General features: G+C 47.9%; 8 protein-coding genes across 10 annotated transcripts; 5 read left to right on the top strand and 3 right to left on the bottom strand.

The window, feature by feature from the left end:
* Window positions 1–17: 17 nt before the first annotated feature.
* E1B28_012566 (uncharacterized protein) lies at window positions 18–1,387 on the top strand. 2 transcript variants are annotated; one of them, XM_043157693.1, is made up of 4 exons: window positions 18–159; window positions 218–467; window positions 524–1,113; window positions 1,170–1,387. In XM_043157693.1, exons 1-4 carry the CDS (start codon window positions 24–26, stop codon window positions 1,202–1,204), a joined length of 1,011 nt encoding a protein of 336 aa, XP_043005061.1. In that variant the 5' UTR covers window positions 18–23; the 3' UTR covers window positions 1,205–1,387. The 2 variants fall into 2 exon arrangements, with proteins under 2 accessions (XP_043005061.1, XP_043005062.1); XM_043157694.1 differs by having other exon boundaries at window positions 524–1,387.
* E1B28_012565 (uncharacterized protein) lies at window positions 1,375–3,691 on the bottom strand. Of its 2 annotated transcripts, XM_043157691.1 has the most exons (11): window positions 3,619–3,691; window positions 3,259–3,563; window positions 3,159–3,207; window positions 2,794–3,112; window positions 2,658–2,726; window positions 2,446–2,604; window positions 2,267–2,392; window positions 2,087–2,212; window positions 1,839–2,032; window positions 1,730–1,775; window positions 1,375–1,661 (listed from the first exon to the last, which is right to left on the bottom strand). In XM_043157691.1, the coding sequence occupies exons 2-11, from the start codon at window positions 3,327–3,329 to the stop codon at window positions 1,456–1,458; spliced, it is 1,365 nt and encodes a 454-aa protein (XP_043005059.1). In that variant the 5' UTR covers window positions 3,330–3,563; window positions 3,619–3,691; the 3' UTR covers window positions 1,375–1,455. The 2 variants fall into 2 exon arrangements, with proteins under 2 accessions (XP_043005059.1, XP_043005060.1); XM_043157692.1 differs by having other exon boundaries at window positions 2,794–3,207.
* A 93-nt stretch (window positions 3,692–3,784) lies between these two features.
* On the top strand, window positions 3,785–7,555 carry E1B28_012564 (uncharacterized protein). Its single transcript, XM_043157690.1, has 6 exons — window positions 3,785–3,906; window positions 3,960–4,319; window positions 4,370–4,994; window positions 5,053–6,816; window positions 6,875–7,441; window positions 7,506–7,555. Exons 1-5 carry the CDS (start codon window positions 3,799–3,801, stop codon window positions 7,435–7,437), a joined length of 3,420 nt encoding a protein of 1,139 aa, XP_043005058.1. The 5' UTR covers window positions 3,785–3,798; the 3' UTR covers window positions 7,438–7,441; window positions 7,506–7,555.
* Window positions 7,556–8,023: 468 nt separating this feature from the next.
* On the bottom strand, window positions 8,024–10,526 carry E1B28_012563 (uncharacterized protein; the record flags this gene model as incomplete). The annotated part of the gene is made up of 4 exons (XM_043157689.1): window positions 9,884–10,526; window positions 9,023–9,828; window positions 8,220–8,960; window positions 8,024–8,167 (listed from the first exon to the last, which is right to left on the bottom strand). The coding sequence occupies exons 1-4, from the start codon at window positions 10,428–10,430 to the stop codon at window positions 8,024–8,026; spliced, it is 2,238 nt and encodes a 745-aa protein (XP_043005057.1). The 5' UTR covers window positions 10,431–10,526.
* A 2,803-nt stretch (window positions 10,527–13,329) lies between these two features.
* Window positions 13,330–14,410, top strand: E1B28_012562 (uncharacterized protein). Its single transcript, XM_043157688.1, has 7 exons — window positions 13,330–13,416; window positions 13,470–13,577; window positions 13,636–13,758; window positions 13,823–13,890; window positions 13,946–14,085; window positions 14,140–14,249; window positions 14,300–14,410. Exons 1-7 carry the CDS (start codon window positions 13,346–13,348, stop codon window positions 14,400–14,402), a joined length of 723 nt encoding a protein of 240 aa, XP_043005056.1. The 5' UTR covers window positions 13,330–13,345; the 3' UTR covers window positions 14,403–14,410.
* Window positions 14,411–14,462: 52 nt separating this feature from the next.
* Window positions 14,463–15,992, bottom strand: E1B28_012561 (uncharacterized protein; the record flags this gene model as incomplete). Its single annotated transcript, XM_043157687.1, has 6 exons — window positions 15,883–15,992; window positions 15,789–15,828; window positions 15,710–15,734; window positions 14,781–15,654; window positions 14,582–14,721; window positions 14,463–14,521 (listed from the first exon to the last, which is right to left on the bottom strand). Exons 1-6 carry the CDS (start codon window positions 15,894–15,896, stop codon window positions 14,463–14,465), a joined length of 1,152 nt encoding a protein of 383 aa, XP_043005055.1. The 5' UTR covers window positions 15,897–15,992.
* A 62-nt stretch (window positions 15,993–16,054) lies between these two features.
* On the top strand, window positions 16,055–20,091 carry E1B28_012560 (uncharacterized protein). Its single transcript, XM_043157686.1, has 11 exons — window positions 16,055–16,382; window positions 16,433–16,572; window positions 16,623–17,203; window positions 17,254–18,127; window positions 18,183–18,347; window positions 18,403–18,499; window positions 18,556–18,961; window positions 19,014–19,216; window positions 19,273–19,600; window positions 19,655–19,706; window positions 19,763–20,091. Exons 1-9 carry the CDS (start codon window positions 16,154–16,156, stop codon window positions 19,413–19,415), a joined length of 2,838 nt encoding a protein of 945 aa, XP_043005054.1. The 5' UTR covers window positions 16,055–16,153; the 3' UTR covers window positions 19,416–19,600; window positions 19,655–19,706; window positions 19,763–20,091.
* Window positions 20,092–20,201: 110 nt separating this feature from the next.
* E1B28_012559 (uncharacterized protein) lies at window positions 20,202–24,689 on the top strand (the record flags this gene model as incomplete). The annotated part of the gene is made up of 10 exons (XM_043157685.1): window positions 20,202–20,771; window positions 20,829–22,101; window positions 22,159–22,926; window positions 22,986–23,174; window positions 23,231–23,396; window positions 23,448–23,601; window positions 23,654–23,899; window positions 23,960–24,049; window positions 24,109–24,325; window positions 24,382–24,689. 10 exons carry the CDS (start codon window positions 20,202–20,204, stop codon window positions 24,687–24,689), a joined length of 3,981 nt encoding a protein of 1,326 aa, XP_043005053.1.
* Window positions 24,690–25,646: the final 957 nt, after the last annotated feature.

Here is a 25,646-nt window from a genome sequence, read left to right as displayed (position 1 = left end):
GGACCGAGAGCGGAAAGGGCCGAATGCCTCCCCGTTCAACACCACCACCAACGAGAAGCCCAAACCATGACCCTTCAGTTTTTCGGGATTTGTTGTTATTCGAAGAAAGACTCAAAAGTACGGCGGCAAGCCTCCAAAAACGCAAATCTCGATATCAATGTGCGTCTTCCACTCATGAGTGGGCCCCACGAGAAAACTGACCTACCGTTTGGGGTAGTATTTTTGTTACAGTTGCTCATAATCATTGCTTTTCTATTATGGGAGGTGTTAATGCCAACCTCTTCGTCTCTATTGGCAATACCATACAACGCTCTTCTGCAACGATGCTTGCCCGATTTATATCGACCTGATAGACCTGTCATGTTACATCCATACTTCACAAGCGGGCTTCTTTTCGTGAGCATCGCGACCTTGGTCCTTTTCTTTGCAAGTGGAATGTATTCTGAAAAGATCGCCTATGCAAACAAGTAAGCTATCTGGACTTGTGATGCGTTGTAGCATTTATTTCACCCACACCCAACAGATACGTTCCACATGCCAACCGAGCGTTACGTTCATTCAATATGTATTTGAACGTTCGAAAACCACCCCTTGCAAGCAAATTCTACTTCAACATCTCCTTCTTCTTCCCACGACCAGAGGAAACACCCACTCGACGGCCACAGAGCCGCGATTCATCGCCCCGGTCATCTCGAGCCTCATCACCATCTGGCGATGAACTGCAACCGCAAGCCCGTCGACGTTCTCAATCAATCGGCAAAGCCATCCCAATATCACCCATACCCCCCGCAAGCAACCCACGAGGAGAACTCATCTTCTCTTCCAAAGTAGACAAACAATTCCGCGAATCCTACGAACGTTACAGATCCGCTTTTGAGAGACGAAGAGACGAACTGGGTCGCATGCAGAGACACGCACGGTGGTGGGGGAAATTGATGTTTTGGCGGAAACCACCACCACCACCACCAGCACATCACGTTAGGACGACATCCATGACTAGTACGTCTAGGAGAAGTCGAACGGGAACACCATCCACACCTAGCCCGAGGAGCGGGTCACCGCCTGTCATCGGTCGCTCGAGGTCCAGTCGGTTGGGTACACCAACCAGGAGTGGTATGTCGCTAATTTGACGTTGTGTGGTTTGATTACCCATGCAGACTAAGTATCAGGTACACCTAGTGGATCCAAGATCATAACCGAGTAGAATTCGTACTTGTACTTGAACCGTCGCCGCGAAACTAGAGATCTCTTTTCTAAAATCTAAAATGCCTAGAACAGAGTATGAAATGAAGCCCTGAATACATGCCATGCTCAAAAGACGTGCTTTGATTCGTTGTATACAGCACTGATATCCACCAGAATCGCGATACGGAGAAGAAAAACGGCAAGGGTCGTGAATCCTTTTGGCTACATAGATTCAGGATTCATTCATACTACATGATGGGGACTTCAATATTAGGCTTTAACAATATCACTCTCTACATCCGCAGGTTTCTCAGTCTTGACGCCCGTCCCAGTGGCATCGGCTCGATTCCTGTAAGAAGGCACAAAGTTGACGCATATGGGGTAACTGAGCGCGCTGGCAAAAAACATGGTGGGTACAATCATAGCGAACGCAGTGCTGTTATGATTGTCAGCAGCACGGGCGAGAATCGGGGGTACTTTTTTAAAAAAAAACAAGCCTCGCATGAGCAGATGGTCTGTTTTTTGGAGAAAAGAAGCAACGTACCACATGCACCACCAGCAACACCTGCTACAATGAATCCAGAGCCTCGCTAAATGTAAAAATCAGATAAGAACCCCCTCTGCAGAAGGAGGAGGAGGAAGGAAATTCTCACTTTGGTGTGCCTTCCGAGTCCACGAATCCCAAGAGCGACGATAGTTGGGAAACAGACACTTTCAAAGAACAGAGTGACTATCAACATTGCGAGACCAACGTTACCCCTCGTGTCGATACTCGCGGCACAAAAGGCCATAGCAGGGGTGAGATATAACAACAACACAATTCTTGGTTTGACGAAATGCATGATTCCTTATAGGGCAAAGATAAGAAAAAATTTGGAGATCAGTGGCTGGATAAACTTGCCTGAGCCTGTGAAACGGCCAATCGCAAAACATCCTTGTGCAATAGCCAGGAACTGTGCGCCGAGGGCAGAGGAGGTGCCCGGACGAATTTCAGTAACATAATTGATGAAATAACCAGCGATGGCCACTGTCGATAGTCCCAGATGAGCACATATAATAATTTCGGTGAGAAACACTGAACCTTGTGCACCAGTATAGCAAAACTGAGCCCAAGCAGCGTGGAAAAGCCTGTATTGTTGCCAGAAAGGCTTTGAATCGTCCCTGTTTTCAGAGTGGGTGATATCGGCTTGCTCTGACATATCAGCATCTTGGGGGCGCATCAGATGAGTAGTCGCATGATTGGCCAACGAGGGACGGTACCTGTAACTTCAGGGATCACAGAGAAGTAGAAGACTACAGCAAGGGAGAAGACGAAGCATCCGATAGCCAGATAGACCCATTGTACCGACTTGAGAGTGTCGACGGAGTCTGTAGTGATCTGATTAAAAAAGACATATGACCCCAGAACGGGACCAACGACTTGCAAGGGGGCACTTATAAGTATGGTTCGAGGGGACACGGTAGATGCTTACCAGTGCCTATGGCTTGCACTGCCTGTGCCAAATTGATTCTCATTTCAGCATACTGAGGAGGACCGGTCACTGAGGAAAGGAAAAAAATAATTTCAGGAAGCCGGTTTAGAGACGGGAGCGGGAGGCAGTCAGTTACCAGCCATATATGGATTAGCCGCGGTCTCCAAACAACCCAAACCGCTGCCAATGATAAAAGTGGCACCACAGAAACCGCCAAAGCTTCGATTGAGAGCTGCAGGCCACATCATAAAGGCACCGATCCCGTAAAGTATGAGACCCATGATAAAGACGGCTCGGTAACCGTAATGTCTGAGTACCCAGTTTCCATATCCGAGGGAGGCAAGGGGGTAAGCGCCAAAGTAAGCTGCTTGAAGACCGGAGGAACGAGTTCGAGTGATGCCGAGAGTAGATTGGAAGTGTTTGTTCAAAGTATCAAGCAGTCCATAGGCAAAACCCTGCAACGGAACTGAGTATGACCCAAACTGCGGTGAGTATACATACCCAGAGAAAGTACAAGATGGTGACCAAGAACAGCGGGAAGAGGGTTTGCCTGAGATGGTTGAAGTTAGCGTGATGAAAGGATCCAAAAGAAAACGCGAACCTCAAGGTCAAGTCTGCTGCTTTCGTGACGCGATTGCCTACTTTAAGGGAGTGTTTGGCGAAGTAACGCATAGCGTATGGCGGGAGCGAGCTGGAGTCAAGGCGTCATTTAGGTGATAGCTTTATACCATCGATATTTTCGGGCCGCCAACATTACGGGGAATGAATCGAAAGGTCATCTGCAAGGGCCCGCGAGCAACTCCACTTTACACATTACGTTGCAGTAGGTCCCTTCTGAGACGGTGCTCACGTAAAAACGAAAACACCGGAAGACATAAAACACGGAAAAAATGCACCATCAGTGGCCTTTAAAATAGTCATCAGAAGGAGTAAACGTGGATAGTATAGAATTACATCTCACTCAGCTGATTCACCGCTCGCCTGCAGCTGGCTGCTTGCCGCGTCTGAACTTAGAGACCAGGTGGAACAGTTGATTTGCCGTCAGCTGCCTGCTCACGGTCACCGGGTCTTACCGCCGGCAGAAAACCCTTACGTAAAATCTAGTAGCGGAAAAAAAATTTGAATTTGGGGCCAACTCCTCATGGAAGATCGTCCCCATAAGCCTCATAGGGCTGCTCATTCCGGTGCAAAGGCAGAGAAGAAAGCAAAAGGAAAAGGAAAAGAAAAACAACACGGTTTCAATGAAAAAGTGCGCGTTTTTTTCACCGTCCAGACCAATTACACCCTGAAACGCCTTTACAGGCCTTTGCACCAAAATCAGGTCGACGAGCAGAACGTCAAGGACGACGAAACGTAGAACGCGATCAAACTCGTCTACACGTTCCTCTTGTCAACAGAACCCCAGAAGACGATCCCCCACCCGTCATCGTCGCCATTGTTGGTCCACCGGGTGTTGGCAAAACTACTTTATTGAAGAGTCTCGTCAGACGTTACACAAAACAAACCCTCAATGAACCCAAGGGTCCTATAACCGTCGTCACTGGCAAGAAACGACGGTTGACTTTTATCGAATGCAACAACGATATCAATAGCATGATCGACATTGGGAAAATTGCTGACCTCGTTCTCCTCATGATAGACGGTTCTTTTGGTTTTGAAATGGTGAGTATCACGATTATGTCCCTTACTACTCAATCTCAATCGTTTCACAGGAAACCTTTGAATTCCTCAACATCCTCCAATCTCACGGTTTCCCAAAAGTAATCGGTATCCTCACCCACCTCGACCTCATCAAAAAATCCGCCACCCTTCGCGCTACTAAAAAACAACTCAAAAAGCGTTTCTGGACCGAAATCTATCAAGGTGCAAAACTCTTCTACCTCTCCGGAGTCCTCAATAGCCGCTACCCCGACACTGAAATTCTCAACCTTTCCCGTTTCATCAGCGTCATGAAATTCCGTCCCCTCGTCTTCCGCAACTCCCACCCTTACCTCCTCGCCGACCGTCTCGAAGACCTAACCCCCCGCGAATCAATACGCACCAGTAAAGGCAAATGCGACCGTTCCGTGACCCTATACGGCTACGTCCGTGGAACCAATCTGCGTACTGGTACCAAGGTTCACATTCCTGGTGTGGGCGATCTCGAGATGAAGAGCGTCGCGAAACTTGGAGATCCATGTCCGTTACCTGACGCTGATTCGGAGAAACGGAGAAGGTTGAGTGAGAAGAAGAAACTTCTTGTTCATGCTCCTATGAGCGATGTTGGTGGTGTCATGTATGACAAGGACGCTGTTTACATCAATGTTCCTGGAAACTTCACGCGAGGAAACACGGATGGTAAGGAGTTCTCTCCTTCCAAGTCTTTTTAAGAGGACCTGACGTGTTCTCTATCTAGTTCCTCAAGGTGAAGGCGAACAAATGGTAATGGATCTGCAAGACGCAGGAATAACATTAGAGGATGCGGTTGCACAAAGCCAAATTCGTTTATTCGGCTCATCTTCCAAGAATCTCGGGACAGAATTTCACCAACTGGATGAGGATGAGGATGAGGATGAGGATGAGAGCGAGGAAAGTAGCGACGTTTCAGATGAGTCTGAGAGTGAAGACGACCATGAACTCGACATGGATGTTCTTCGTGCCGACCCACGAAATACAGGCAGGTCGAAGCCTCGAGATGTAGCTCGTTCGATGCCTTCGTCCAGTAAAGGCCAACGGACTGAAGTCGACTTTGCCGATAGTGACTCTGATTTGGGCTTAGATGATGATGAAGAGGAGGGTGGACAGAGAACGAGATTTGACGGTGAGGAAGACTTTGCCATACCCAGCGACGAAGACGAGGACGAGGACGAGGACGAGGATGCACCTAGATGGAAAGCCAATCTTGCAGAAAAGGCCGCTGAAGCGTTTTCGAAGACCCCTCGACGGCGCAACTGGATAAAGCTGATATATTCCAGTAGTTTAACTCCGGAAGAAGTATTATCAGAGAATCCCAATGCATTGATAAAAAAGAAGATGGCAGAAGCGGAGAAGAAAATGGATCAGGACGATGACGACGACTTTTTCAAACAGACAGCTCCTGAAGACAAATCGAGAGGCAGAGATGACATGGATAGGACAAAGGAAGTCATTGACCCCGAAACTTTGCGTAAATGGGAAGACGAGGAGATGCTCGAGTCGTTACGGAACCTCTTCATTACTGGTGACGCAACAGCCCCTCCTGAGGAGGGTGAAGGAGAACCGTACGAGGACGATGAAGGAGGTTTCGAAGATTTTGAAGCTTCCGGCAAAGATCCCATGGAACCAGCATCCTTAGACCATGAAGCGCAACGTGCTGCTGCTTTGGCTACCAAGAAGGAAGCACTCAAGCGAAAGTTCGATGAACAGTACGACGACCCCGAAGGATCCTCTAAACTAGACTTTTACGACGAAAAGAAAGATGAGATGGCTCGTCAGCTTCAGCTCAACCGCGAGGAATTCGAGAACATGGACGAGGACTCGAGAGCTCTCATCGAAGGTTTCCGTCCTGGGGCATACGTTCGAATCGAACTCGTTGACGTCCCCTGTGAAATGGTGGAGTACTTCGACCCAAACTATCCGATCATCGTCGGAGGACTTTTACCAGCCGAAGAGAGGTTCGGTTACGTTCAGGTCAGGATCAAACGGCATCGTTGGTTCACGAAGACATTGAAGACCAACGACCCTCTCATCCTGTCGTTAGGTTGGCGGCGTTTTCAAACGGTCCCGATATACTCCCTCGATGATCATTCCATCCGAATGCGAATGCTCAAATACACACCCGAGCACATGCACTGTTACGCCACCTTTTACGGGCCCGTTTCCCTTCCCAATACAGGTTTCTGCGCTTTTCATTCGCTCGCTGGTGACGTCAACAATTTTAGAGTCTCCGCCACGGGCGTCGTCCTTGACATCGATCGGTCGGTCAAGATTGTCAAGAAGCTCAAATTGACTGGTGTCCCCTTCAAAGTCTGGAAGAACACCGCGTTTGTCAAAGATATGTTCTCCTCAGCCCTGGAAGTGGCCAAGTTTGAGGGTGCAAATATCCGGACCGTGTCCGGTATTAGAGGACAAGTGAAGAAAGCACTACCCAAGCCAGACGGAGCCTTCCGCGCCACCTTTGAGGATAAATTACTCCACAGCGGTATGGTCCATTCTTCCCCTAGTTTAATTCTCGAGCTCACCATGCGACCCCCTTACAGATATAATCTTCCTAAGAGCGTGGTACTCGATCTCACCCCGCAAGTTTTATAATCCCGTTACCTCACTCCTACTCCCCGACAAATCTCACTGGTCCGGTATGCGTCTCACCGGGCAGGTTCGTAGGGACGAGGGTTTGAAGACGCCGCTCAACGTCAACTCGACGTACAAGAAGATCGAACGGCCCCACAGGAAATTCAATCCACTAGTCGTGCCGAAAAAGATCCAAGCTTCGTTACCTTACGCATCGAAGCCTAAACTTATGAAAGCACAGACGAAACAGACTTATTTGCAAAAACGTGCGGTCGTGCTGGAACCAGAGGAGAAGAAGGCTATTGCTCTAATGCAACAGATCCGCGCTGTGCGTAAGGACCAGCTGGATCGTAGAAAGGAGAAAAAGGCAGAGAAACGTGCTCAACACCAGAAGGAGCTTGAGAAGGAGGCGGCTAAGAAGGGTGAGAAGGAGAAGGAGAAGAGGAAGGAATATATGAGGGTCGCGGGACAGAAGGCTAAACGGCAGGAGGATCTCGAGCAAGGGAGATCTAGTAAACGGAGGAGGACGTGAAAATGTATGCTTTGACATCGGTGCCACCCATGGATTTATTTTTTCAATTGTGTGAATATCTCATCTAGCGATTACACCACCCTAGACCCCCTTTTTCGATCAGTCGACAGGGTCGAAATGGGGTCTTACAAGGTGATCCATACAACAATGGACCACCGTCGAATGGTTGAATGCATGACGCCATTTCAGCTACGTACCCGGAATCGCAATCGCATCCGTGTCGGCTTCCATTTTATCATTATTATTGGGGATTTACTGTGCATGTGGTGAAGGAACAAATTCACTAGGGCAGCGTTTTGAACCAAGACAGTACAAGTTTTTGTGTGAATTACGATAACTAAAAAAGTTAACAGTTGCTAGCCTCAGAACGCGAACAGTATGTATGAAAGAGAATGGGGGGAGTAGTCCTACAGTGTCTGGTTGCAAGAAATGATATTGGTACATTTTGGGATGCGAAGGAATGAGAGTCAAGACGGTATCTAAAGGAGGAAATAAATAAAGGAAGCGTCGAACGCAAACAATAGATATACATAGCACACACACAAAGAAGCATATCACAACTACAACAACAGAGAGGGGAACAACCTCACTCAATCTTTTTGCCCAAACTGAAAGCGCCTTCCCAGGCGGGCATGCCAACATCGACATTAGCCACCCTCCAGTTTCCTACAAAATTTTGTTCGCCGATGATAGTCCCATAGAAAAAGACGTTGCCAACACCAGGTTTACGCTTTTCGTGGGAGAGGTCAGTTCGTCCTTAGGTTAACGATGGCTTGACATACCGGGCACCTCAAGATTCCCACCATTCCATCGTAGTGTCGAACCCGTCCTTGGAAGGTAAAATGGTTCCAAGCCTGTCCATGACGGTCATCCGTTTCACCCGTGATGACTATATCCTGAATTCCGTCACAGTCGAGAACCTTGTGCGGATCGTGTGGAGGTGCCGTTTCCTCAAAATAGCTGTCGTCGTCCTCCACGCTATCTTGAGGATCGGAAGCAGTATCCCCGAGGTCATCATCTTCCTCGCCTTCTTCCGCAGTGGCCGAGACTCGTGCCTTTTGACGTGCTTCTGCCACGACTCTACACCCAGAACAACTATCAAGGTCGTGAAATTTTCCTGGTTTTAGCCTGTTGGTATCACCACCTCGTTTCGACTTGAGGGTATGGTAATAGTATTCTTGAGGAACGGAGCTCGTGGACGTTGCAGGCGGCGGAACACTAAAGATCACACCCTCGCCATCCGGCGATCTCCTGTGTCGCATGCCATTGGGAAAGTAGCCGTTGGACAGACCCTGATCGAATTCACGCTCAGCAGGGTCTGTCGAATCTGATCTCCCGCCGCAAGGTATCATAGGATTGGGAGCATAAGAAACGTGCTCAGTTAGCCGCATGAACACTGGCACAGTCGTGAGCCTCAAGTTATTCTCAGTGAAATCTTCAGGCCGAGGATGAACCAAACGCCCATCTTCAGGTTGAGGTCCTCTGGGTCGCAACATGTCTTCGAGATGCGACTGTGAAGGAATCTGATAGAACCAGATGAGTTGGTGGGAAGGAGAAGTTGGACCAAGGTAAGGAAGAAGCCTACCAGCATCCTCCCAGACCATAAGCCAGTTAATGAACCAGGTGTATAAACTCTTCCTTGCCGTGGGTGGCCAGCCATCATGTCACCATGGGAGGTCTCTTCAGTGTCGGCACTATCGTCATGTAGCCAGCAGGAACGACACTGACGTAAACGCCACCAATCGTTATCCCACCTTTTACTCGAGCAATCTGACTCATCGACTTCAATAATCCGACCATTGGCGTCCAAGACGATACTTGCACCTCCTGTTAAAGCAGTGCCACCACCCTGACCGAAAGAAGAGTGGGGAACGAGTTCCCCACCGAGCAAGCTAGCATTCATTTCCATTATGTCTTCCTGCGTTGGAGATATTTCCGCGGCGATGAGTCGTTGCAGTTCGAACGAACTGAGCACCCTTCCATTTTCCTGTGCTTCAGCGATGAACCTCTGACGTAGAAGTTCTCTCTGATCTTCGCGAGTGAGAGGAAGGTGTGGAGGGATACCAAATGGTGTGAACTCTCGGCGAGAGAAGTAGAGTAATTTGGCAGAGTCGGAGACAAGTGGTACGGTGGTGGGTGTTCTTCGGAAGAAATGAACATGCCGCCAGACGCGATCGGATGACAGGTAAATGGGATATTTTCCATGAGGAGTGGGTATGGAACTAGTGTGCGCGTGGTCGTCCCACTCTGCAGGTCCACCTGCAACAAGCGGCAAATGGAAGTGATTTGGTGGGGCGAAGGCGGCAGGATAGCGATAGGGAAGAGTCACGAATGGCAGGACTCGGTTCACTAGTTGCTGCCGAGCAGCTGCTGACTCTGAAAACAAACGAGCTGAAATGGAATGAAGTGTGTAAAAATGTGAGAGAAAAACCGGCGATCCTCGTACCTTTTGTTGTAAGATACCACATGACCCATAACGCACACGAGTTCCTGGCATCCTCGAGAGGCCAACCAAGGTCTGCCTTGACGTACAACTGGGTATGGACGAAAGCAGTGACCCATTCATAAGCGCCTGCGTGTTCCATTTGCAGACGATTGCAGCCATCGTCATCAAGACATAAGAACCAAAGAGCGAAGAGAAGCTCGGAAACGGAAGGCTCGTCTGGATCGTGCTCGCCAAAAGCATAGGCATAGTCTGGAAGAGCAGCCGAACGACGACGAATGTGAGAGAGAACCTGGGAGAACCACTTGAGTTGCCAGGCATATTCCTTGGATTTGGGGACGAATGCTCGACGGGAAATGGCGCTATGACTGAACTTTAACTTGAAGATCTTGGCATGGAGGGCTGGCGAATCGCTGAAGGTGCGGTATATGCGACGAGAAACGAGGGAAAAGGAAGTGAGATCATCTGGAAGGCCCTGGATTTGGGGACAGGCGACGTGGAAGGCGATGTTATCGAGTACCTCGATGGGAAGAGTCAAGAGGGAAGGCATTCGTGAGTAGAAGCTGGGGGCATAGTCAGGAAGAAAAGGGAGCAGTGGATTATGTACATAAGGGACGGTACATATGTACGTACAAACTCGTCTTCGCTGAGGTTGAATAGCGGCGGAGATAATGGCCGGCCTTTAAATATATTTCCCACGGACTCGGCCGCTTCCGGTCGCCGTTTCAACAACGCCACACATGGCAGGCTACAGTTGTGCCATTCACTCTCGCTTTGGCCTCTGGCTGATGATCGTATCAGAACAACTGTGAAGATACCGCGGACCAGTCAGTCTCATTAACTGTCTTCGGATCCCATAAACGAGTACTGGAAGTAGTCGTCATAGAACTGGAAACCGGGCTTCTTATTCCCAGACAAAATAAAATTAAAAATGATTCGTTGTAACAGCGAGATGGGAAGACAAGCCAACTGGCCTAGACTCTGCCCCTGGTCGCAGCTCGGCAAACAAGCGACTTCCAGTAGAACTGCGGGATGAACACGGTCACAGATCGCAGATAACCTCCAATCCTACGGCTGATCCATGTGAACCTTTGTCTGATTCGTATCCCAAACCCACGGCGTTGCTCATTCTATCAACCCAACCGCCATCAACCGATGCGGGGAAGTTCAAGTCATTGCACCCGAACCTCATCGAATCATCCATCAATTGTTCGAGATCGCGTGTTTAATATCAAGTATTCAGTATTCATCACAGGCAGAGTACGTATATGCACACCATCACGTACACTGTATGGCAGTACCAAATCGGCGACTGGAAAGGGGAGTGTAACTTTGATCGGCGTTCTGCTATTATGTACATATCTAATAAAACTTTGATAAAAATAAGAAGAATTTCTCACCCTACCGGCAACTTGCCGGGAAAAGTGCTTAGATTCCCATGCAGATTATCTTGTCAGGCTTCATTCTAGGAGAAACCACACACACTGAAGGATACTCGAACACGTACTTGCATGGAAGAGAAAAAATCGAAACCTTGATGGTGGGAGCAAATGGAATATCAAGATGAGTTTGTAGTATACTAGTGACACGAAGAGGTCATCGTCTCTCTCTCCAAGGACGAAAAAGCGTTGGTAACATAGGCTTTCGGTGCTGAGTTGAAAAATGGAATATTACACCGTGGTCCACCGGAAATTCAGGGAACGTACTCGAGCCGAATGACACGGCCCGAATCCCATCTATACAAAGAGCAGTGAACATACGGACTTTCATGCAGACTTACAAGTTGACTATTGCTTCCAGACTTCGACGTACATCCTGATTGAGTCCCTTTCCGATCAGAACTAGCTTTCCGACATCTGGGACGCCGAGATCAACGTCCCCCCCAGAAGAGACCTTCGAGAGTTCGTAAATGTTCCGAACTCCTTGAAGGACGTATTGGTCTCCTGTGTCTGCTGTGAACAGTCCCTTACACCGAAGAACCTGTATTTCGTCTATCCCTGAGCTCTCCGGCAGCCTTCCCTCCCATAAAACACTCCGTATCCATTCATCTAGAGTTTCGAGTTTCGATGCACTAAGCACAGGACAGGATACTTGAAGACTCGTTATTCCTCGCATCTCATAATGAGTGACCTGGGTTCCTCTTGATAAATGATCGTTTGCATGGGAAGACGAATCTGAGCAATGGCGCATCGAGCCCAAAAGCTGTCTAGCTTGAGCGGTGTCTGTAGCATACGCTGATATTCCCATGATGTACTTCAGGTCAATCTGTCCACGGACGGTCCTATGGATTCGGGCGACTGGATTAACTCTATGAATGGTCTCCTCCATCGATGAAGCAGTAGCTTCATCGACCAAGTCAACCTTGTTTAAAAGAATCACATCCGACCCAGCAACTTGCCTGTAGGATGTGTGCCGTATCATCAGTGCCAAAAGGTAAAACACGCAAGGTAAATACCGTAAACTCTCGCCCGCCCCACTAGCATCAGAGGGGCTGTCTTCCTCCATTTGCTGTAGTCAAAACAAAAGATGGTCATCAGCCAGAGTCAGAGAATTTCTAGCGAACATCAGACAACCTGTCGTCCAAATACCGCGTCCACGACGCAAATGATGCCGTCCAAAGCTATGTCATTTCCCAAGCCCATTGCGTATTCCTCATTTTGCCAAAACATGGATGCGATAGGTCCTGTTTGAATTTATTCAGTGCACAAGCAACAAACACTGAAGCTACCTGGATCAGCAAGTCCGGTGGTTTCAAGGAGAATATGGTCAAAAGCACCCTTCTTCTGCATTAATTTCTCGATCGCAGCTGCACCGGAGTCTTTGATGCTACAGCACAAACATCCATTAGCCAGCTCGAGAAACTCTTCTGAGTTTTCTGCTGTAGGATCTTCCGCGGATGACACATTGATCGTTTTCGCTATAAACCATTGCAGCAAGTTGTCTTGCGTTACGAATCTCATGTTAATCTATACGAACCTTCGATATCCTTTCATAAAGGGTTATGTTAGCTTACTCCGCAGAATGGGTTGGAGGAAGATTCCACTCACCGCGGTATCCCCGAATTCGTTCATGATCACAGCGATTCGATAGCCATGACGTTCAGTAAGTATTCGTCTGAGGTCAGCGTGATGAGCGATCCAATATGAAGAGTCAATAATAACTACCTAAGTAAGGTTGATTTTCCTGCCCCCAGAAACCCGCAAATGATCGTCAGAGGAACGCGATTCGTCGGTACCACGTTGGAATCAGGAATGACAGTTTCCTGCGCGCTATCTATAAGCTGCCTATGGTAGATATGAGTTCTCTGACAGAGCAGCACAGAGACGAAACGTACGGAACATCGTCAAAGAGATCCATTACAAGTCGATCAGTGACAGTATTGGTGGCTGTGTAGATTCTGGGACGCGTCTGACGAGGCCCGACTCCGCCGCGTCAAATTACCAAAGTCCTCATCCCACTACCACCATGAGCATCTCACAACTCACCGATGAACAAGTGCGAAACGTGATTCAAGGTCCTGGCGACGTTGAATGGAGGTACCGAATTATATCTTTTCTTGTTTGACCTTCTTTCAATCTTTGTGGTACAGGTATGAAATGCGTAGGGAATGTCAGGAGATATTACCCGGACTCTTTCTGGGACCATTTGTGGCCTCAAAGTCCTTGGAGACCCTCCAAAGTCTGAATATAACCCATATGTGAGTCTTCTCCCCAAATTGATATACAGTTATCACTGCTCACCAGCTCTTTGTCCAGCGTTTGTATTCGTGACGCCAAAGAAGCGTTCTCAGTCAGACCTCGATTTCCAGAACACTTCTCATACCTGACACTGGACGTGGAAGACAACGAAGAACAGAACCTGATTCGACTCTTTCCAAGGTTCTACCCATTCTTCTGCAAGTCATCTCCTGCGAAATCTTAATTCAACAATCTACTGCTCCAGAGCAAAAGCGTTCATCGATGAGGCTATCAGGCCAGAGAGAGGAGGAAGAGTGCTTGTTCATTGTAACGGTGCGTTGTTTCTACTCGATCTTTCGTCTTCAACTTTGCACTAAATTCGTCATAGGTGGTATCAGTCTTTCACCGGCGTTCGTTGTGATGTTTGTCATGCAATACTACTCTTTGTCTTGGGAAGATGCCCTCCATTTAGTCCAAAACCGTCGATATTGTATCTCCCCCAACGGTGGTTTCTTAACACAAATCAAGGCGAGTATTAATCACTTTCTTCAAATTTAAGACCCTATTCAAACTCAAACTCAGGAATATGAAGCCATATACAGAGCAAGTCAGGCGGTTGCTTCCTATCCGGCAACTCAAAGACCCATCAATAGAAGAAAGCGAGAGGACGATTCAGATGATGAAGACCCTAGGTAGGTGGCTATGGTGTTCTGGTGCTGCACTTCCGCTGACCGGCTGATAGAGAGGAGGATAGGTCGAAGCGTGTTCTCTTTGAGAGTGATACAAGTCACAATAGTCTACTGTTACAACTAGAATATGATCCAAACGCGATGGAAATTTCGTAGTTTCCTCGGTCTCTATTGCCCTTAATTTCCGAACCCTTTGCATTTGGCTACCCCTAGCGCTCATAACGATTTTATCCTTGCTTTTTCCTTCTCCTGTACCACACGTTTGGCGTGAATATCTATCAGTACATAGAATAAAAAGTCAATAATGTCCACTACTCCGGAGAGGACGAGCGAACCTCTTCTCTTTATGAAAGCCTCAACTGATATTCCGGCGAAGACGACGGCAGCTCCTATCCACTGTCCGAGTGTAAGCTTGTGATTGTAAACAACAACGGAAAGTAGCATAGTGAACATTTTTCGCGTTAGAGTGATCATCCTGTTGCGAACGAAAGGTATTAATTTTCCTTTTTTTTGCGATATGAAAAAGGGACATACACGAGCGTCAAGGAGCCAAAACGAGCCAATGTTTCAAAAATGAACAATTGACCGAAAGCGCCAGTCATTGCGAATTCTGCCAACGGAGTCACGATCGAAGGATGGGTCTGAATGAATGCCAAGGCACTCATGAGTTCTGATTTCCCGTCTGTTGAAGGGTGGATAACTGGAATGTACGGGAGAGGTAAAATCGAAAGGAACAAGGAGATGAAGGTGGAAAATAGGTTGATCCAAAACATCATCTGCTGTCCGGTGATTTTGTATCTCACGAAAATCTCGTCCTGCGTGGAGTTGATAGCCCCATCCAAAGCAAGGTTTATCAGCAGATAGGATATGCCGATGATAGACGCGTAAGGGCTGTCTGAGTCCTGTCCACCAGACTTGTGTTTCTTGGCCTTCTCATCCCCGAAACCCATGAAGATGGTAATGCCGGTAGTGACCATAAATACAACCAAATACTTGTGGGGAGCAAATTTTCGTTTGTACAGCAAGAAGTTCATTATCATGACCGGAACGAGTTTACAAGATTTTCCGAGAACCATTGCAGGATATGAGATGTAAGAGAGCGCTGCGAATCCGAAAGGAGCTGCAGAGGTGATCAATACCGAACATTGAAGGTATCGGAGGAGAAGGCGGGTATCAAAACGGGTGGAAGGGTTGTGGGCAGATTTTTCATGACCATTCAAAACTCCGTTAGACTCGAGCTTTTGCGCTAAACCGAGAGCTTGGCTGAGGGTCTGTGAAGGGTCTTTACGGATAACGATATAGAGAAAGGCAGATATGGAGCACAGAGCACTTTGAAAGAGTCCAAGGATGAGCGCAGAACGGAATTTATCTGACGATAAACCGTCTATAGTTTTGAACGGAACGGAAACTAGGAAAACAACGAGTCAAAAACGGGTGATAGGGAGTAGAGGTATGAAACGTACGTCGTTCTTGCGCGACTGCCCACCACTGAAGTGTAAAAGCTTGAGAATTTAACCTTTGTCAAACTTTTCATCGACTAACCAAGAACATGGAGTATACTCCAGATACACATATTGTTAGTCTGCGATGGGCGTATGTTAAAGAGTTTGTTGTACTAGGAATGAGATGGAAATACCTGACGAGCGACATAACTCGACTACCAGTCCAGGTAAAGGACTACGGACTAGGGAGGAAGAGAAGAGAATCTACGTGTCAATGTCGAGTGCTCGAATCGGGAGTAAATCCGAGGATTTCCAGATCACGCGTCTACGTGTAACCTTTGCTTTTGCTCCCACGGACCAATGATTCCGCACTCCGGTTCCGCCATTTCCGCCGTTTTTGGAACTCAGTTATTTATTTAATTTCTTTCTCAATCCTTTCTCGTAGACTCACTGCCAATACTTACGATGGAGTCCTCCTCTAATATCCGTATCATCACGACTCTTGGACACGTTGATCATGGAAAAACCACACTCATGGACTCCCTTCTCGCTGCAAACAACATAATCTCATCCAGGATGGTTGGCAAAATGCGATACCTTGATAGTCGGGAAGATGAACAAGAAAGAGGGATCACAATGGAAACCAGCGCAGTTTCTCTCAAATTTCAAGTGTTCGGTTCTGGCCCAAATGGAGGTTCGTTCGTTTCCTCACTCAGAACGCAAATTGATGACAAAGTAGCCCAGAAAGATCCCCGATATCATATATGGTGAATATGGTCGATACACCTGGTCACGTCGATTTCTCCAGCGAAGTCTCAATTGCATCCAGATTAGTTGACGGTGCACTTGTGGTCGTTGATGTTGTAGAGGGAGTATGCACACAAGTGAGTGGTGACAGTTAAGTCGCGGCAGTACTTTCTCAGTGATCTTATAGACAATCGCAGTACTCAGGCAGGCGTACCAAGACCGTCTTAGACCAATATTGGTCATAAACAAACTCGATCGTCTCATTACGGAGCTTCGACTCGCACCAATAGAGGCCTACCACCACCTCACGCGACTTATCGAGCAGACAAACGCGGTCATGGGGAATTTCTTTGCGGCAGAGAGGATGGAAGACGATCTTAGATGGAGGGAAGGGCGCGAACGTCGCTTGGCGGAAAAGAAAGAGCAACACGCCGACGAAACAGACGCGTTGGTTAACGATGGAGACGAGTTTCAGGAAAGGGACGACGAGGACATATATTTTGCCCCCGAGCGAGGAAATGTGGTTTTTGCATCTGCTATTGACGGATGGGGTTTTCGGATCGGAAAATTCGCCCAGCTGTACGCGGCGAAATTAGGAGTCAAAGAGGGCAACTTGCGACGGGTGCTTTGGGGAGATTTCTACCTGGACCCCAAGACGAAGAGAGTGATCAGTTATAAGCATCTTCGCGGCCGAGCACTCAAGCCGCTCTTTGTGCAGTTCGTGCTGGAGAATATTTGGGCTGTTTATGATGCTGTTGTCTTGAACCCGTACGACTTTCCCACATTTTCTAAAACGCAACGTTCTCACAAAGCGACAGGAACTCTGAAAAAATTGCCAAGATCGTAGCAACGCTGAACTTGAAAATCTCACCTCGAGACCTGAAGTCGAAAGACACGCGTCATCTCCTGTCGCTCATCTTTTCGCAATGGCTGTCATTGTCTACGTGCATAATACAGGCAGCAATTGATATTGTTCCAGCACCTTGCGTTGCTCAGGCCATAAGGCTACCAAAAATGCTCTATCCAGACTTTCACGAGGAAACGAACGTTCCGAAGAATAAATCAGAAGAAGACCTCTACACTGCCAACTCTCAGCCAAATGCTCTCATGTGCGCCTATGTCAGTAAAATGTTCGCTGTGTCAACCAGGGATCTGCCGGAAAACAAAAAGAAAACACTGACAGCAGAAGAGATGCGTGCTAAGGCCGCCGAAGCGAGACGAGCCAGGGAGTCGCGACCTCAGGAGACCGATCTCACTTCGCAAGGGTTGGAGGCAACGTCAAGCATCAACTACACTCCCGATACTGCCGCCGAGGACATCAATGAACAGGCAGAAGAAGAACCAGAAGAGGACGTTGAAGTTATTCTAGGTTTTGCACGACTCTATTCAGGCACTATCCGTATGGGTCAGAAAGTATATGTTGTACTGCCAAAGTACGACACAGCTCTAGAACCGACAAATGCTCAAAACCAGCAGTTCCTGGCCGAGGCGACTGTTGAAGGTTTATACGTGATGATGGGCCGAGAGCTTGCCTTGACGGATACGGTACAAGCGGGAAATATATTCGCTGTCCGAGGATTAGAAGGCAAGGTAGGGAGAAGCGCGACGCTCTGTGCGCCAGGAGATGTGGAAAGTAACGAAACACAAAATGTGAAAGACTCCTTGTTCAATCTCGGTCGTGTCAATCGTGTAGTGCGCTCCTTGATGGTTGTCAGCGCCTTGCTTCGACTTAACATCCTTTTTCTAGATCGCCCCCATTGTCCGAGTTGCGTTGGAACCAGCCATGCCGGCTGACATGCCAAAGTTACTGGCAGGTATGAAACTTCTCAGCCAATCAGATCCGTGTGTAGAAACGTTCCAACAACAAACTGGTGAACATGTCATAGTGACTGCCGGAGAACTGCATCTCGAGGTATTCACCACCGGCATCTGGTGAAGCACGTATACCTGATATTCTTTTTATGTAGAGATGCCTGAAAGACCTTCGCGAAAGATTTGCGCGCACAGAAATTCATGTTTCAAAGCCTATCGTGCCGTTCCGTGAGACCGCTGTCAAAGGAATTGGTGAGTATTTTACCTGTTTCCCAAAGAGTCTTCTGATCATCGTGTCCAACGGGAAGACATGGCACCCACTAAAAGTCCGGGTGCAACCCGAGGGACGATTAAAGGCTCCACCTCTCAGGGAACCATTAATTTCACAATTCGTGCAAGCCCGCTCCCAGAACCTATCCGAGACTTCCTTCTGCAGAACTTGGCGACTTTGAAGAAAGTGCAGCACCAGCTAGACCACAAGGCTGACGGGCAGATCGGACAACTCCGAGCAGAGGAATTCGTCAATGAAAATCGCGGAGATATCACTCGGGACTCAGAAGTAAGGCCGGATCAGTTTTGGACATCTCTGCAACACGTGTGTCGGGAGGTCGGCGGTGAATGGGACAATATTGTAGATAGGATATGGGGATTTGGACCTCAACGGGCGGGCAGTTGTCTCCTGATTGACTCACGAAAACTCTCAGGGGAACGGTCGTGAGCCATCAAATCATGATACGATTGGACAGATACTGATCTAGTACTTTAGCCTGAAGCGTAGACTTGAGCGTTTAAAGTCTGATGATACCGATACAGCCACTGACAGAGTTGCCATTGACTTTGATGGCCACATAGAAACTGGTTTCCAGCTTGCAACATTCCAAGGTCCGCTCTGTTCAGAGCCCGTCGAAGGTCTTGCATATTTCGTCGAAAGCCTCGAAGTCGATCAAGAGCGTCTCACTGCAGAGATTGGTTCGTCCTATTTTCATTACGGACCTATACCCACTTATTCAATGACGCATTTATAGCTCAGAATCGTTTGACGCAGCTATCTTCGGCATTGAGCTCAGCTGTCCGGGATGCCTGTAGAAATGGACTGTTAGACTGGTCCCCGCGCCTCATGTTAGCGATGTATTCGTGTGACATACAATGTTCAAGTAAGCACCGATGAGGAGGAGTTTCAATACGGTGGCATGATTTGATTTTCCCCTATCATAGCCGACGTGCTTGGGAAGGTATATGGAGTTGTAGCACGAAGGCGAGGACGAATTGTCGCTGAAGAAATGAAGGAAGGAACATCTTTCTTTACAATCTCAGCCTTGTTGCCTGTAGTCGAAAGTTTTGGATTCGCAGACGGTTGGTCCTTGTTCCACCCGCTGAAAAGTGAAACTGACCAACCACGGTCGGCAGATATACGGAAGCGAACTTCAGGTGCTGCGAGCCCGCAGCTCATTTTTAAAGGGTAATGAACTCTTTCCTCTATTACTTGCAAGTTCTCACAACCGCCAACAAACATAGCTATGAGTTGCTCGACCAAGATCCCTTCTGGGTGCCAACGACCGAGGAAGAGTTGGAGGATTTGGGCGAAAAGGCGGACCGATCAAATATTGCCAAAGGATATATGGACGCCGTTCGGGATAGGAAAGGGTTGTTCGTGGATCGAAAGATCGTGGAGTTCGCGGAGAAACAGCGAACTTTGAAGCGATGAGAACGGGTGGGCATAAGGAGAACGGCAACCTAGCGATTTCACAGATTGTCGCCAAAATAGGACAGTATTTGTACACACTTTCTCAATGATTTGGGACAAGAATAGACCAAAGATAGCAATGTATTACATAATACGGTTAGAGGCTCCTTTTCTGTGGTATAACTCTCCGACGAACTATCACTACTCGTCGAGTTCAAAGGTCTTGATTTTTTCGACCGCGGTCACCGGTCACTCCTTCAAACACTCAGGATGGCTACTATGACCGCCTCGTCATACAGGCCAGCCGCCACGTTCCTTCCTTCCTCCTCTACATCTCCCTCCGTACATGTTATTGATTCGGTCGCCACCCAGCAAGAATCTGAATTCGAAGAAGATTACCCCCCTCCTCTTTTCTGCCGCGCTCTCTATGACTATACAGCGCAAGACGCTTCAGCACTCACCTTTCGAACTGGCGATGTCATAGAGATCTTGTCCCAGCAACCGTCGGGGTGGTGGGATGGTTTACTTGGTGACGAACGCGGGTGGTTTCCGTCGAATTATGTGGCCATAATATCGGAGGAGGAAGCTGAACTCCAAATGTCTGGGTCGGAATCCAACGCCGAAAGCCAGACTCTCGCCACCAATTCTCAGTCTCGACTTTCGGTGGTCGACATGTCTGAGGCGTTGATGCGGGGTTCGAGCGCTGAAAATGAGCAGTGGTTGGAAAGCGAGTTCAGTGAATCAAGAGATAGCATGGTCGATTTGACAAATGCTACGCTTGAAAATCGGACGACATCTTCGAGTGACTTTTGGATGCCTCAAGTCGCTTCGAATGGTCAGGTGAGCGAGCACATCTTACTGGTTTCTTCAAGGGAACATTCCATTTATTGCCTGCAGATATATTATATCAATACGAAAACAGGGCAACACTCTCGCGATCTCCCGCAAGAAGCTGACGATGACACCTCCGATAGCGACTTGGCCGGCCTCACATCTCAGTCTAGCTCCCGTTCAGGAACGAGTGCCGGTCTTGGCTACAATTCCGAACCACTCAACTCATTGTTACCGTACTCTGCGGGAAATGCTGCAGGCTTTGGACTCTTGCGAAGGAACGGAACGCCTGAACCGTGGGTCAAAAAGTTGGCGGATGATGGGATGTCCTGGTATTATTACAACAAGGAGGATGGAGCTGTACAGTGGACGCGACCGGAGTCTACGCCCAATGGTCCGCGAAATTTAGGGTCTCAAACCCAAGCTTCCAATAATACTACCTCTCATCCCTCCAATCATAACACGCGTCGGCTAAGCGTGTACTCCGACAGTTCTGAGATTTATCCGGATACTGCTGCTCGATCTCATATCAATGGTCTCTCCAACGACACCGATCGGATAAACACCAACGCGAAACAGGAAGCACCCGAACTCACATCTGCTGAACGAATTGCTCAGTCTTTGCAGCAAGCACTAGCACCCCCACCCCCAGAGCTCGTGACGGATATGTCTGCATTAGCACAGGCTTCCATACATGCTGTTGTGGAGAACATACGATCTACGACGGAGAATCGACAGCCAGAGGATGACCAGCGTATGGATGATCTGATACATTCCGTGGTCTTGGCTGTTCGGAATCTACTTTATGTCGCAGCTGTTCCAACTAGCCAAATACCTTCGAACGTCCTTCCTCGTGGCGTACGCGATCACCAGCCCTCCAGTTCAAGTTCCCCGCTTAAGCCTGCACAACGAAAAGTCACAGCAACGCTATCCAGGCTCGTGCTATCCGCACGTGCCATACAGTACGATTCTGGATCGTCCCCGTCTGATACTTTAAATCGAATAGAGGTGGACGCGGAGGAATTGGGACGAGCAGTTCTCTCCTTCGTGCTAGAAGTGCAACGGATACAGCATTCCGAGTCAGGCGCGCAGGTGCTTCCTCCTACAAAACGGCTGAAAGCTGTTTTTGGTACTTCTAACATTGGTCTCGGCCTTCCTGGTGCTGGTGCAGCCGCAACATGGAAGGGTTTTGGCTGGGTGTCTCTCGAGGATGAATCCCTGTCACCGCAAAAAGTTCTTCGGACGGATGTGATTGATGAGGTGGGCGAGTCTTGTAACAGAATCTACTCAAGTCTCGCTCGATTGAGCTCAGCGGTGAGGACGCCTGAGCAGTGTGAAGGTGAGCAACACTCTTTGTCACTTTTCTCAAGCCGGTGTTTAACCATGTCACATCAAGTTGATCAAATCCAACTCCTCGCCAGAGAAATCACAACCCTGATATCTTATTTCCTGACTTATGTGGCTGACGTTAATGTCGGTCGCCACGTCGTTATTGATGCCCCAACAGAAGTACCTGCTAATGCTTTATACGAGAGGACGCTAGAAAAAGCCCGTATGCTCGTACGATCACTGGAATCTTCCATCCAGTCGGTGTATGACGATTGCGCTGAAGTCTTACTACAAGCTCAGGCGATGCGAGATGTGGAATTGGGGCAGCCCTATCAAGAAAGGGATTATGCATGTGACATCCTAAACGTTCTCGTAACATCACTCAAAGCCAACCTCGCGGTGGTTCACCAGACACTACAAGGCATCCTCACGTTAGGACATGAACAGCGTGATATAAGTCAGGGCGATTACAGTGGCTCGATTGAGAAGAGGTTTTCCAGACAGAGTTTAATCGGTGTCCAGTTTGGTGGGGCTCTAAGACCACTATCCATAATACCGAAGGCTTTCGACGAGGAAGATATCGTCGACATCGAGACCGCCTTCCAGCGTGGACCTGTTAGGCCACGACTGCAAGTACCGCTCGAGCCTAATCGATATGATCCCAATCGTCGTCCACAAAACGGGTCTCTACCACCCTCGAATGTTAACTCCACTCATGGCCATGATCGTTCTGATTCTCTAACGGAATCGACTGTCTTCGGGCAGGATGCAAATGATCCGGGTGACTTGTTGATCGAGGATGACCAGAGCCCGGCGTCTGATGACAATCATAAGGGTGCGTTGTGGTTGGATTGCTTTTGAATGTTCATGAATCTGACGGTTCAGTCATTGTAGGCAAACCGAAACAGTCAGATAAGCTCATAAGGCTTCTTGGAAATGATGTTCCCCTGCCTCCTGAGGAGAAACCTTGGTTCTTGGGCCCCGACTCAGATCCTGCCGATCTCATTCTCGACGCCGACAGGACCGTGAAGGGTGGGACCGTCAAAGCTCTCGTAGAACGACTGACTGCACATGACACAGCTGGTAAGATCCCATGTCTCATCCAAACATATTCATCCCTTAACTAAAGGCGATAATAGATCCTCAATATTCCAAGGCCTTCTTGATGACGTTCAAATCATTCACTACATTGGATGAACTGTTTGACCTTCTGGTTGACCGTTTCCGGATTCCACCGCCACCAAAACTTTCACCGAGCGAGACAGATCAATGGGTGAGATTGAAACTAAAAATTGTTCAAGCACGGTAAGTCCTTCCATCGAATGCGGGAAACATCACACTCATATATAGGCTTAGTGTCATAAATACTTTCAAGTCGATGATAACAGATGACGATGTGCTCGAGAAAGAGGACGTGTACATCCTAGGCCGAATGAAGGAGTTTGTTTTATCAGAAGGCGTGTCCGTCTTCCCTGCGGCCAAACAGCTGCTCAATCTTGTTGAACGAGCCGTGAGTTTTCCCTCTTTGTCCAGAATCAAAATTGCTGAAGTACGACGTTCAGCAACAAAGCGGTGAAACCAAGAAGTTGATTGTTAATGCAACACAATCACCACCCCCAATATGGCCCAAGACCAACAGGAAACTCAAACTCTTGGACATAGAGCCGCTAGAGCTTGCGAGGCAACTTACTCTCCTTGAAAGCTCTCTCTATCAGAAAATAAGACCCATGGAGTGTTTACAGCGTGCTCGTGAACAAAAGGCGGAGAACATGGATAACATTGCTTACGTCATTCAAACCAGTAATCGGGTGAGGTTAAATGTTTTCCACAAACGAGTTTGTTCGCTCACCAGATGGCCCACAATCCAGATTGCCGACTGGGTGGCTGAATCCGTGTTAAGTAAAGACGACTCCCGCCGACGTGCGGCCACCGTCAAACATCTGATCAGTGTTGCTGATGTACGTTTCTCATCCTCATCATTTCCTCTTGTTCTGATGTGTTTCGACTGTCATTATAGCGGTGTCGAACTCTCAATAACTTCTCAACAATGATCGCTATAATTTCTGGCCTCAACACACCGCCTATACGCCGGCTAAAACGGACTTGGGAACAGGTCAGCCAGAGATACATGGCTCAGTTTGGGGCTTGTGAAGTCACTTTGGACAGCAACCGAAACTTCAACAAATATCGGTCAATGTTGGCTGCTGTCGTACCGCCTTGCGTTCCCTTTATCGGTGTGTAGTCTCATAAAACAGAACTCAGTTCGTTTACAAATCTCGCGGTCTTACAGGTGTCTTCCTGTCGACATTACAGTTCATTCAAGATGGTATCCCAGATAATCTCCCTGGTAACCTGGTCAATTTTAAGAAACGACAAAAAGCATCTGAGGTCATCAGCGACATCAAACGATGGCAGGCCCACTCATTCAATTTCCAAATTGTGCCAGCGATCCGAGATTACGTCGAGGAATCGTTATCGTCGTTTGGCGACACTCGTCTTTCGAGTGAACGGTTCTGGGAGATGAGTTTGGAACGGGAACCGAGAGAGAGGGAAGATGAAAAAATGGCCAGGCTGTTGCAAGAGAGCGGATTCCTGTGATGTAGAATTATTTTTTTTTTCTATGTCAACTTTTATTCTCTCTCTTTCACTCTTTAGTTATCTTTTATCTTTTATCCTTTGTGTTTTCCTTTGCTTTGCTGGACGGCTTCCATATATCTCTCCACCGTCGAATCTGTATTAATTAACATCAATAAGTACTGGCACTATTCCTGCTGATCATGTACTATAGGAGTCCCGTTTTCGTTTTCTTTCTACCTACTGGCTTCTGACATTGTTCTAGAATTCAATTTTTGTATGACATGTATGTGAATAAGTATGTTCTGACTATCAGGCGGTTTGACAAAGGATAGTTGGAGGGTTGTAGGAGTTACTAGTTCTGTCGGCTAAACAAGCGCCATTAATCGTGGGTCATGCATCCGAAGTGAAGTTGAGGTGCAGGTTTTGAGAAAGTAATCAGAGTGACACATTTGTATTTTCAAATGTCGACATCTGCTCGACATACTTTTCCTGATAGACATGAGCTGGACTGGTGCAGACAACCCCAGATTCATTTCCAGAACAAATGTGTTTTACGAGGGTTAAAGTGACTTTACACATGGACAAAGGAATGATCCTGATGCTGATTATTTTATTTATCCTTAGACTAGCATTTGACCCGTGCCTTCGGCACAGCGACACATTGTATGTGTATGTTGGAGCATGTAACTCGGGAGGAATAATGCCCAGTGCAAATCGACAATATTGCTGGTCATTTGCCAGCTATTATTGGGTAAGTGCAAGCGATAATGCGACTTAGTTGACTATGCTACAAGGTTCTTTTTGCACTTTAAAACAGTGCTACGGAGCGATATTTATCGTATTAAGAACTAGAGTGAGCCCGAATTGCTAGTTAAAGCTAGTGCCGCTAGTAGGATGTGCCGTAGGCGCAGCTAGACCAGTTAGAGAGAGCCGTAGATCGTGTCAGAAAACTGTATGACCGTTCGAAACCTGTAGAAC

This window comes from Marasmius oreades, chromosome 8 (genome assembly GCF_018924745.1).
Source record: "Marasmius oreades isolate 03SP1 chromosome 8, whole genome shotgun sequence".
Lineage (NCBI taxonomy): Eukaryota > Fungi > Basidiomycota > Agaricomycetes > Agaricales > Marasmiaceae > Marasmius > Marasmius oreades.
Note: the sequence above shows the minus strand (reverse complement) of the source record. Positions and strands in the feature narration are given on the sequence as shown.